The sequence below is a fragment of the Syngnathoides biaculeatus genome, chromosome 5 (assembly GCF_019802595.1).
Source record: "Syngnathoides biaculeatus isolate LvHL_M chromosome 5, ASM1980259v1, whole genome shotgun sequence".
Classification (NCBI taxonomy): Eukaryota; Metazoa; Chordata; class Actinopteri; order Syngnathiformes; family Syngnathidae; genus Syngnathoides; species Syngnathoides biaculeatus.
Genome location: NC_084644.1, coordinates 15,418,994 through 15,431,053, shown reverse-complemented (window position 1 = coordinate 15,431,053; position 12,060 = coordinate 15,418,994). Strand labels below are relative to the sequence as shown.

The following is a 12,060-nucleotide window of genomic DNA, read 5'->3' as shown; positions in this document are numbered from 1 at the left end:
AGCATTGCCATGTAGCGTTTTACTACTAGTTTTGTACACAACTTGTTGGCACAAGCATCTTTTTCTTTTTTCATTCATTCATTTTCCGAGCTGCTTTTCCTCACCAGGGTCAGGGTGGTGCGGGTGCCAATCCCAGGTCGGGCAAGAGGTGGGGTACACTCTGAACTGGTTGCCAGCCAATCGCAGGGCGCATAGAGGCAAACAGCCACACTCACATTCACACCTAAGGCCAATTTAGAGTCCGTAATTAATGCACGTTTTTTGGGATGTGGGAGGAAACCAGAGTGCCCAAAGAAAACCAACAAAGGTATGGGGAGAACATGCAAACTCCACAGAGGCAGGACCATGATTTGAACCCCAGTCCCCAGAACTGTGAACTCCACACAGGTGGGGCTGGGATTTGAATCCTGCACCTCAGAACTGTGAGGCCAATGGTCTAACCAGTTGCACCAACATGCTGCCTCCTAGTTTATCTTAATGTGTTTAACTTAAAAAAAAAGATGTTTGAGAATTAGATTAAAAAATTTAATTTCTAATTGAAATTGGCCTTGAGTGCATGTGCGCGGAGGCTGCAACCCAGCCTCTGCCGGTTGCTGCCTCCAGCGGCACCGAGGTAATTTGCGTTTGAGACAACTGCCTTAGAGGGAGTGCTGGAGTGTGCTCCCTCTGGGGACTCCATCATTCTGCTGGGGGACTTCAATGCCCACGTGGGCAATGACCATGAGACCTGTTACTGGACTTCTGGTGGAACTTTGACTTGGCCATTCTAACACCTGGATACGTTTATTTGTGAACCATTCTATTCTAGATTTGGCTTTATGTTTTGGATAATTATCCTGTTGGAACAGAAATATCTTCGTCTTTTGCAGACTCCAAAAGGTTTTCTTCCAGAATGGTCCTGTACTTGGCTCCATTCATATTCCCATCGATTTTAACCATCTTCCCTGTCCCTGCTGAAGAAAAGCAGGCCAAAACCAAGAGACTGCCACCACCATGTTTGACAGTGGGGATGTGTGTTTAGGGTGATGAGCTGTGTTGCTTTTACGCCAAACATATCGTTTTGCATTGTGACCAAAACGTTTGATTTTGGTTTCATGTGACCAGAACACCTTCGTCCGCATGTTTGGTGTGTCTCCCAGGTGGCTTGTGGCAAACTTTAAACAAGACTTTTTATGGATATCTTTGAGAAATGGCTTTTTTCTTGCCACTCTTCCATGAAGGCCAGATTTGTGCAGTGTACGAGTGATTGCTGTCCTATGGAGAGACTCTCCCACCTCAGCTGCAGTTCATCCAGAGTGATCATGGGCCTCTTAGTTGCATCTCTGATCAGTCTTCTACTCGTTCGAGGTGAAAGTTTAGAGGGATGGCCGGGTCTTGGTCGATTTGCAGTGGTCTGATACTCCTTCCATTTCAATATGATTGCTGGCACAGTGCTCCTTGAGATGTTTAAAACTTGGTAAAAAATATTTTTTGTATCCAAATCCGGCTTTAAACTTCTCCACACCAGTATCTTGGATCTGCCTGGTGTGTTTCTTGGTCTTCATGATGCTCTCTCCACTTTCAACAGAACCCAGAGACTATCACAGAGCAGGTGCATTTATACAGAGACTTAATTACACACAGGTGGATTCTATTTATCGCCATCAGTCAACCTTGGATCATTCAAAGATCCTCACTGAAGTTCTGGAGTGAGTTTGCTGCACTGAAAGTAAAGGGGCCAAATAACATTGCACGCCCCACTTTTTAGTTTTTTTATTTGTTAAAAAAGTAGAAACTATCCAATAAATTTCGTTCCACTTCACGATTGTGTCCCATTTGTTGTTGATTCTTGACAAAAGTATTTTATATCTTTATGTTTTAAGCCTGAAATGTGGCACAAGTTTGAAAAGTTCAAGGGGGCTGAATACTTTTACAAGGCACTGTACCTCCCCCATGACCTGACCCGGAGAAGCGGTTGAAGATGGATGGATGGATGGATGGATGGATGGATGGAATTCAAATGACATTAAATGGTGTGAACCACATTGTGCAGCATTTTTCTTCCAAATGTAAGGCTCCTCCTTCGATTATTTACACTGCAATACCTGTGCAACCTTCAGTACCCATTTTATTTCTATATATATGTTAGAATACTAGAGGACATGTATGAGGGCAGCAGAACTGTAGTGAGGCGTAACAGAAGAATTTAAGGTGAAGGTGGGTTTGCATCAGGGATAAGCTCTGAGCCAATTCCTGTTTGCTGTGGTAAAGGATGAGAGATGAGGTTAGATTGGAATCCCCTTGGACCATGATGTTTGCAGATGATATTGTGATATGCAGGGAGCTGGTGGAGGAGCAATTAGAAAGATGGACACATCCACTGTAAAGGAGAGGAATGAAGATTAGCCCAAGTAAAACAGAATATATGTGCGTGAATGAGAGGGGTGGAGGGGGAAGTGATACCAAGGGTGGACGACTTAAAATACTTGGGATAAACAAATCCAAACCAATGGTCAGTGTGGATGGGAAGGGTGTGCAGCAGGTAAGGGTGATTAAAGATAGAGATGGAAATGTGTTGGCTGGTCCCATTAGTGTGCTGAATAGTGGAAAGAATACTTTGAAAAGTTGATGAATGAAGAAAATGAGCGAGAAGGAAGAGTAGAAGAGGCAAGTGTGAAGGACCAAGAAGTGGCAATGATTATTTTGGGGAAGTTCAAAAGGCACTACAAAGGATGAAAAATGGAACGGGACAAGCCAAAAGGAAACGAAGATGTGCCATTTTTGAAGTTGTTCTTTTATCTGTTATAATCTTTGCATAAGTGGAGGAAGACTAGTGTCGTAAAAAAAAGTTTGTGCTTCTGTTATATTTTTACTCTGCATCATCTTGAATCTTCCAATATTCAGAATTTAGGGATAAAATAGGCCTCCAAACTTCAAGTTTGAATCATCATGTCAGACATTCATCAAATCTTACAAGAACTCAGCATATTTCATGAGACCTTTGTTCAGAAAGCATCTCAAAGATTACACATGGGTTATGTTTCATTTGTTAGTGGGTAATTCCACCACATTAGGGTGCCAAAGATGACAAGGAGAAAAATGTGATGGTGGCCCATTGAACCGAAAAACATTACAACAGAGTGACACATGCCGTGGCTCCTTTTCACATTACTGTCTCGCTAAAGTCACAATAAGCCAACGTTGTTCATAAATGAACAGTCTACTCTCCACTGCAAAGTCAGCTGTGTTTAATGGATGGGAAGAAAGAATGAGCTTCATGGAGCATTAGTTATGCACTTTTTGGTAGTTCATTACACATCAAGGCTGCTGAAATACAGTAATTTGTTGTGTTTTCACTTTTTACAGTACAGAAGTTAAGTAGTTAGTTATGTATCTTATAATTGTAACAATATGTTTCAAGTACTTACCGACTCCTCCCAAATAAGGGCTAATGGCGGACCAGGCGCCGATGCTTCCCAAGCGCATCTTTTGACCAATGGCGAGTTCCATGTACAAAAAGGGTACACCCACAATAAACAGCATCACCAGATATGGAATCAAGAAACCCCCTGTTGGAGGAAAGCAAATTGAGACCTTAGTTGGTTTGATAAACGAAGGGGAAATTAAGACTATCTTGTAGCTGGTTCACGTTTCATAGTTTTTTTTATGTAATACTGTAATTCTAAAAGTTCCTAAGCTCAAATCTTTGTAGTTGAGCGACTACTGCCCCTTTAAAGTATATTAAAGGGTTCCCTCGCTACTTTGCATTTCACTTTTTGCGGCTTCAGTGCTTCGCGCCCCCCCCGTCCCCCAAATTGATCAAAAAATAAACTACAAAATACAGCCATATTGGCACATTGCGGAAAGACACATTGACACAAGTCGCATGATTGGTCCCTGGGGCGACATTGACCAATGAAAGTATTTGTTGATTTATCTCATGGGCTGATTAGCTGCGCATCATCAAAGCCTCACCCAGCAACATCCGTGCAACCCTTTGCTCTGTCCTTTCTTTCCGCCATTTTCTATGCCGTTAAATGTCTGTGATAATCTTTTGTGTTCACAATGCCGCTGAAGCGCTGTGCTGATGTGTAAGATTCCTCCGAAGCGCCCAAGAGGAAGAGGAAGACAACGATGATCAACGAAAAAGTAAACATTTTGAAAATGATCAAAGACGGCACAAGTTACGATTTTGTGGAGTGCCATTAGGGCGTGAATGAATCCACGGTGCACTACGTAAAGAAGGATGAGGCAAACATCAGTAAAACCACTTCAATCACTTTTAATAAGGAAAAAACAAGTGGTGACTCCGCCAATTAAGAGGATTGTTCAAATGGAAGCTGCGTTAGCTTTGTGGATAGCGAATCGCAGAAAAAAGGAGGTGAGTTTGGACACATACATGATCAGGACAAAGGCTGAAGCCCTTTACGGTCCAATCCACCCCAGTGGTGATGATGAAGAGGTTGAAGAAAGTGCTGATGAACCTCAAGCCAGTACTAGTGCTGCAAGGATAGATTCTCCCCCTCGAGGATGAGGTTTTTCGCCAAGCAAAGGTTGGTTTGATAAGTTTCAGAAGCGTTACGGTCTCAGAAGAGTGCCTCTGTATGGTGAGGCTTCCTCTGATAACAACAATGCTGCTCATTGTTATGTGGAGGAAGAATTTGCACATTGATGACAATATGGTACAAGATATCGAGTTTAGTAATTGTGTTGATGGGGTTATGTCCTTGTGCAGGGGAATTTTGAAGGAGAAGGAAAAACAAAGAGCACCATGTTTTTCTCAAAGATAAAAACCTCAGTTACACCATCAGTACCTCCAGCAGAAGATTATCTGAGTGATGAATGTTAATTACGCACATACTGCAATGAAAATGTTGACGTGCAGCACAAAGTTTTAATAAATAAAAATTTAACTCGACACTTGTACTGTTGAAAATGTTTGTCTCAAATATGCAAAGTATAAATACATACTGTACTATTTCCAAATTTTAAACATTTTGGTACCCACATGCACAAACAAAAACGAACTCCTTATCTCAAAGGTAAAAAAACTCAGCTATGTACACCGCCAGCACCTCCAGCAGAAGATTCTCCGAGTGAGTACTTCAAGTACTTTTGGACTCTGTTCCACTCTGGAGATGCCCACTTAACGTACTCACTCGGAGAATACTGCAATAAAAGTGTTATTGTGCAGCAAAAAGTTTTATGATTAGAGATTTCACTAGACACTTGAACTGTTATAATATCATTGTTGTGTCTCAAGTATGCAAAATATAAATACTGTACTGTTGACTTATTTTAAACATTCTGGTACCCACATACACAAACGTACACAAACATCACCATTGTCTCCAGCAGAAGTCTCCGAGTGATGAATGGTAATTAAACAGGGATATAATACAGTTAATGTTTTGTAATTTATATTTGTATTGTAAATTTATAATACTGTATATATTTATAAGGTTTTATAATTAATGATTTAACGAAATACTGCTTGTTGGCAGCTGGGATAGGCTCCAGCACTCCCTGCAATTCTTGTGAGGATAAGCAGCTAAGAAAATGGATGGATTTAACTAAATACCTCTATTTGTCTCAGATATGCAAAGTACAAATACTGTTTACATATAAACATTCTGGTACACATAATATACATACATGCCCCCCTACTTTGTGGTTTTTCACTTTTCGCAGGTGGTTCTGGTCTCAATTAAACATGAAAAAATCCTTTGTATTATCTACCACAAGTAGCCCTTTAATAAACTCATGAGAGTTTTATATTTTGAGGTTCAACATAATGGACCATTTCTGACTGGCGATCTTCTGCTCCGCCCCCATTAGCGACAGATGCCATGCCCCACAATCTTCCAAAATGGCGACGGAACATAATTGGTTTGAACTGCATCCTCTAACGCGTATTCCAGGTAATATTGGGGTATGTTTTCTGCCAAATTCGTCGAACTTGTCTAAGAGAGTTCTACAGAGAGGACTCAACTATTTCACGCAAGGATACATACACGGAATTAAGATTTTGGATGGAGCAGGACGCAATGTCAGAGATACATTGAAACATTGGCAATTGATGCAAAAAAGTTTAACGCCTCACAAACTTCATATTGATATCCAACAGGATAAAATTTTGGAATCGTACTGAGCATGTAAAGCAGGGTGAGTACTTTTTACCTGGAAAGATCACGAGTAATATCATTGTAGTCTTTATAAGTGAGGCGGTGTATTCATTTGACTTGGCTCGTAATGGAACCCAGTGCTATGTCTTAAAATTCCGATGTGATATAATTACGCAAATAGACATTTATTTTGCATCGCACTGCACATTTACATATTACGAACCCGACTCGTCGGCATAAAACATTACACACTTCATTCAGCAGATCAGTGATACACTAACAAAGTGAAAGTTGTTCTCCTGCAATGTACAAAGCACTGATAATACTGAAATCAAACTCAGAGAAGATACTTCTCCATCACTTACCTTCGAACATACAGCCTTGTGTTTGTTGTTGTCCACACTTAGTTGTACGTGCGCTCTTCCGCGAGCCTTAATCCATCGTAGACACTTCCTCAACTGTGTTTTAGGCTTTGGAAAATTAATCAACCGGGCTCCTTGTAACCTAGCCCGGATATCTTTCATCAGAATTGCACGTTCCCCAAGCGCATCTGAGGACCATTTTGTTCGTAACATTAACTTTTCCAACCACACGCGACCGATAACCAGCATTGCTTGTGGGACATGGCAACAAGAGGGACGAGTCAAACTAGGGGTTAAGACAATGCGGCTACCTGATTGGCTATTATTGTACAAGTGATTGACAGAGACTTCCCATGTCTCAAGATTGCCGCCCACTTAATTTTTTTTTTTTTTTGGTAGAATTTTGTGCTGACATAATTCCCATTTTGTAATGTAGAACCTTATTTTTTCCACATTTTTAGTTCTGCTGGTAAGCTTTGTTGTTGCATTTTGTTTAACACATCATCTCAAAGTATGTCTTCATTTGTTACATGGTCAGCTAATCCCATAAAGGTTTTGCTGCTTCTTTTGCTGTTTTATCTGTAAATCCATTTCTTCCTAATGATTCTTTGTCTGTATTTGATGTGTGTACTGCACATTTACATATGGCTATTTCTTTTGGTAATTGAACTGCTATGAGCAAATTTTGTAGTAGCTCTGCATATGTCACTGTGCTCCCTGTAGTTGTCGCTATTCCTCTATTTTTCCAGTATTGTCTGTGTAGATTGTGATTCCACCGTGAATACAGCAGCATCTGGTCTCAGATTGTTTAAGACTTTCCAATAATATATTGTCTGTACAGTTCAGTCGTCCCAATCCAAATCTGGTTCTTTTTCTGTCCAATCAGGAACATTTCGTACCACCAAAACAAATTGTCCCAAACTCTCCCAGTCCTGTTGTAATGACGTGTGTGGTGGTGTCCATTCCTTGTGTAGTGCATTTAGTTTGTCAGTCAGTCTTGTTCCTGCCACCACGACTGATATACCATCTGAGTACAGATAATCATGATTTTGTCTGGTGTGGGCTGTTATAAGTTTATCTTATACTACATTGTCACATGCAATGAGTCACTTCCTACATCATTTTGTGGTTGTTCAATCATGTTTTGAGCTGTTTGCAGCAAGAAATCTCCTGTTCTTGTGGGAGGTTTGTTTGGAATATATAAGGTGTAATAATAGAGTGCTGGATTCCTATTTTGTAAGATATTTAACTGTCCTCCCAGTAATTCCTTTTTTTTCTTTTTTCTCTTATTTTTCCTGTCAGAGAGGGAATTAAGCGCAGTCCTAGTTTCAGCAAGCCATCTCTTCCCAAAAAACATATGGGACAAATTAAAAAGTTGCATTTTGGGACCATTAGTTGTGACATTTTTGATGGGGAGATGGCTGCTCTCTTCCTCATCTGCGGCCACAATTATTAAATGTTTCGCATAAAGTTCCATAAATTTCTCCTTCCTCTGTCAGAAAGCTGTCAACTTTCTTTTTCTTATTTTGTACCACTCTTTCTGCGTGTAGTGCTTGGTTAACGTAATGTTACAGGCTGCCAGTCGGTTTGTCAACCCAATGTTTTTCAATCCATTGTTTTGTAGGATTATTTGAATTTGGATGAAGAGCATATTTTTAATTGCCCTTGATACACACTCCCTGGAGTGTGATCTTCAGGAATGCCTCTGTTTGCTTTAAAACATGCAGTCATTCCAATTATATATTCTTCAAATGGTTCATTGTTATTTTATTTTGCTCTTCCAATGGCAGAACAATTTGTTTTTTTTTCTAAATCTAGCAGAGATGCGCATATTAACCCTTGAACTCCCTGCTGCTGTGAGAAAGTACTTTGCTGTCATCCAAATTTGTTGTACTTCCACACCATTTAAGTGGTAAGATTTTCTCAAGTCTTCCGTTCCCAGGACAAATTATGTTACATCAACTTTATGAGATGTGATACCTTTTATGGCCGTTTTCACATCATCTTGAGTCCAGCCTTTTTTTTGTTGTTTTTTTTTGGGGTTATTTTTTTGTCTGTGTGTTTCTCTTATTTTATCCTGCAGGTTAACTATATATATTTTTTGTGTTATATATTTTGAGCAAGCCAGCAAAGTCATATTGTGTTATCCACAAATTTAGATGTTTTGTTTTAGTAGGACATTTGCTTTCTACAAACTTCTAGTCCTTACACATAATTTTTTTTTCTAGATGTTGTGTTTCAACTATTTTATCCTGCAGGTTAACTATATATATTTTTTGTGTGTATGTTGAGCTGGCTAGCAAAGTCATATTGTGTTATCCACAAATTTAGATGTTTTGTTTTAGTAGGACATTTGCTTTCTACAAACTTCTAGTCCTTACACATCATTATTATTGGGTTTTTTTCAGATGTTGTGTTTCAACTATTTTACCATTTATGAACTATTTTGCTATTTGTTTTTCCCCTGTTGGAGTCAGTGGTTCACCTCGGGTAACTATACTGACTTCCCCCTGAACAGGGTGACAATTACGTTCCGTTTGAGGTAATTCTCAAGCTTCTACCACAAGTGGCAGAGAATTCTTACCTCTGCATCCTCAAACAGTTGTCACTCAACTTGCCTGGACGTCGACTCGGCCCCTGGAAACCTCAGGTATCTTGAGATCCGGCTCGAAGGACCATGTAAATGTCAGGTTCACCAATCAGACATTCATTAAACAGGACAAAAAAGGAAACAAAGACACCAGTTCAAGTCTCGCGAGGAGAGAGGAGAGGAACTGTCTCGTACAATTCACCACTGCACTTTCTGATTATCCTCTCCTCAGCACCTCTATTTATTTAGTTTTAAGACGCCCCTTATTTACATGGATGTTACAAAAAGGAGACGACACACAAAACAGTTTGAAACAAAGTGTACATGTTTGTTCATGTGCGTGTGTGGAAAATTGCTGAATACATGTGTGGTCATCATTTCTTTAACAGGCAGCAGTTCTAACAGTTCTGATGATTAGATGTTTTTGTTCTTGCTATCTCCTGCTAGGAGGCTGCCACGTTATCTACGGCAGAGCAAAGTATTTCTTTATTGGAAGCAAATGTATGATAATTATGATCACAATTATTCCTACAGTCGGAAAGGTCCATTAACATTTAAGTCAAAATACACTCATGGCCAATGAACTCATGACTACAGTGAGAGCATTACTGTGTATTGGATGCATACAATTTTTGACAAGACACTGGAACCAGAAATATTATTGGCTATAAACCTTATAAAGACAAGCAAATAAGGTGTACAGTATACTGTTGATGAGGGTGAATCTTTTAAAGTGACTACTTACCAAAACAACATCAAAACAAAAACAACATTCATATTCTCAGTCAAACATATAGTCAATGAAGACTAATTGAGTACAACATACAGTGAAGAAAAAAAGTATTTGAACACCCTACTATATTGCAAGTTCTCCCACTTAGAAATCATGGAGATCATGTGAGAGAGATAATCTAAAAAGAAAAATCGAGAAATCACAAGGTAGGATTTTTTTAACGATTTTTAAGTGTGATACAGCTGCAAATAAATATTTGAACACCTGAGAAAACCAATGTTAATATTTGATACAGTTGCCTCTGTTTGCAATTACAGAGGTCCAACATTTCACTCCATCTTCTGAACTTAAGCCCTCTGCAATTCTTTTCTGAGTTTAGTTTTTTGGGAAAACACACATTGGAGGCACTCTGGCAGGCTTATCTTCGATCGCCAATTCCACCCTTTAACTTCGATGCTCGCCCAGAAGTCTGTCACCACCGTGACGTGGGTGTGACACGGCAGCGGATCTGTTGCCACCAGCGACGTGAGCTAGGTTCGGAATCGTGTCGGGGGATAGCGCGATGTGAGTGTGGGTCAGCAGCCTGTTTGTTGAAACCACGACGTGGGGTGGTGAGGCGGCGGATCTGTTTCCACCACAACGTGAGCTTGGCTCAGTAGCGGATCGGTGGCTAAAGCGGCGTGAGCGTGGGTTTGCAGCAAATCTGTTGAAACCGCGACATGGGTGTGGCGCGGCAGCAGATCTGCTGCCACAGCAACGTGAACTTGGCTCGGTAGTGGGTCCGTTACTACTGCGGTGTGAGCGTGATTTGTCAGGAAGTCCATCACCACCGCAATGTGGGGGTGGCGCAGCAGCGGGTCTGTGGCCACTGCGACGTGGACTTTGCTCGGTAGCGGGTCAGTTGCCCCGCAACATGAGCGTGGGTCAGCAGCGAGTCTGTTGCAACCGCGACGTGGGCGTAGCTTAGCCGGTTATCTAATTCTCGCCGAACTTGGGCCGTGAGGACCGCAAGTTCGGCACTCTACCTCTCTATTTCCGCCCGCAACTCGCGATAGATGACCTCATGATCCTCGCGTCACTGCACCTCGGGAGTTGCAAATCCCTCCTCCCCCTGTGGCGGAGGCTTGCCGGTTGATACAGTGTCCACTGGCTTGGTCGTTGGCGGCGGGTCGGCAGGAGTCGGCTGTGGCTTGGTCGGCGGCGAAATGTGGGCGGATGTCGGCTGTGGCTCGGCCGTCGTTGGAGCGGGATGCCACTGTGGCTTGGTTGCCTTGGTCGCTGCGCTGCGGAAGACGCCAGGCAGCACCCTGCTTGGGCGTCTCCTCTGACCGCCACACGGAGGACTCGGATAGATGGCCAAGCAGGTTCCCAGGAAAGGATTAGAGGAAGAAGATTTAGACTCACAGGGTGAAGGCACTCAGAACCTGGACCACGCAATGAAGTCATCGAGACTCATTACCGGGAGGGAGAATTCACTTTCGTCATCCGAGTCAGAATCAGGCAGTCGGTCATATAAATTCAGGTCTTCCTCTGAGTCCAAAAATACATAAGGTGGAGAGCGAGTCGTGGTCGGGACGTAATCGTGGTACACGGATGGTACAGGAGGCAAGGCGGATGACATAACGGAGCCCACCCGGATAGGAGATGGTTGATCTTCAGGCAGGCGGCGTCCCCGTCGACGTGCCCCGTGACGCTGCGTCTTCCCTGCTGAATGCTGTTCTGGCCAGTTCATTCTGTCACGGTCCACGGGAGGACACAAATGCAGGATTTCATGGCGAGGAGATGGTGATCAGTGGGTTTTATTCTTTGTAGCACAAAGCATACTCACAGACTCAGGGTACAATGAACATAACGAACTGGCCAATGCCAGTGACCAAAACTCCAACTTAAATTCAGCATCTAATTACAGTGCCAATATAAAACAGCTGTGGGCGACGAAAGGTGCCACCAACCAGGGCAGTGGCCACGCCCCTCTTGGCCGTGGTCCAGCCTGGCTCATGACAGGCTAGGCCACGCCAGAACCTTAATATGCTTCTTACGGAGTCACTCCTTGGTTTTCCTGGCTGTGTGCTTCTGGTCATTGTCATGTTGAAAGACCCAGCCACGACCCATCTTCAATGCTCTGACTGAGGGAAAGAGGTTGTTCCCCAAAATCTCACAATACATGGCCGCGGTCAGCCACTCCTTAATACAGTGCAGTTGTCCTGTACCATGTGCAGAAAAATACCCCCAAAGCATGATGCAACCACCCCCAGGCTTCACACTAGGGAT

At 42.2% G+C, this 12,060-nt stretch overlaps 1 protein-coding gene across 3 annotated transcripts in view; it reads right to left on the bottom strand.

Annotated features, from left to right (window-relative positions):
- The window catches only part of LOC133500245 (sodium- and chloride-dependent transporter XTRP3A-like), a 33,103-nt gene that overhangs the window by 17,287 nt on the left and 3,756 nt on the right, over positions 1 to 12,060 (bottom strand). The window contains exons 1-2 of one of the 3 annotated variants that reach the window (XM_061818684.1): positions 9,051 to 9,130; positions 3,408 to 3,548 (exon numbers count right to left, since the gene is read on the bottom strand). In XM_061818684.1, the coding sequence (XP_061674668.1) occupies positions 3,408 to 3,522 (115 nt within the window). In that variant the 5' untranslated portion in view covers positions 3,523 to 3,548; positions 9,051 to 9,130. Of the gene's footprint in view, positions 1 to 3,407; positions 3,549 to 6,469; positions 9,022 to 9,050; positions 9,131 to 12,060 lie in introns of those variants that run through there. The other 2 variants (XM_061818683.1, XM_061818682.1) reach the window with 2 other exon arrangements.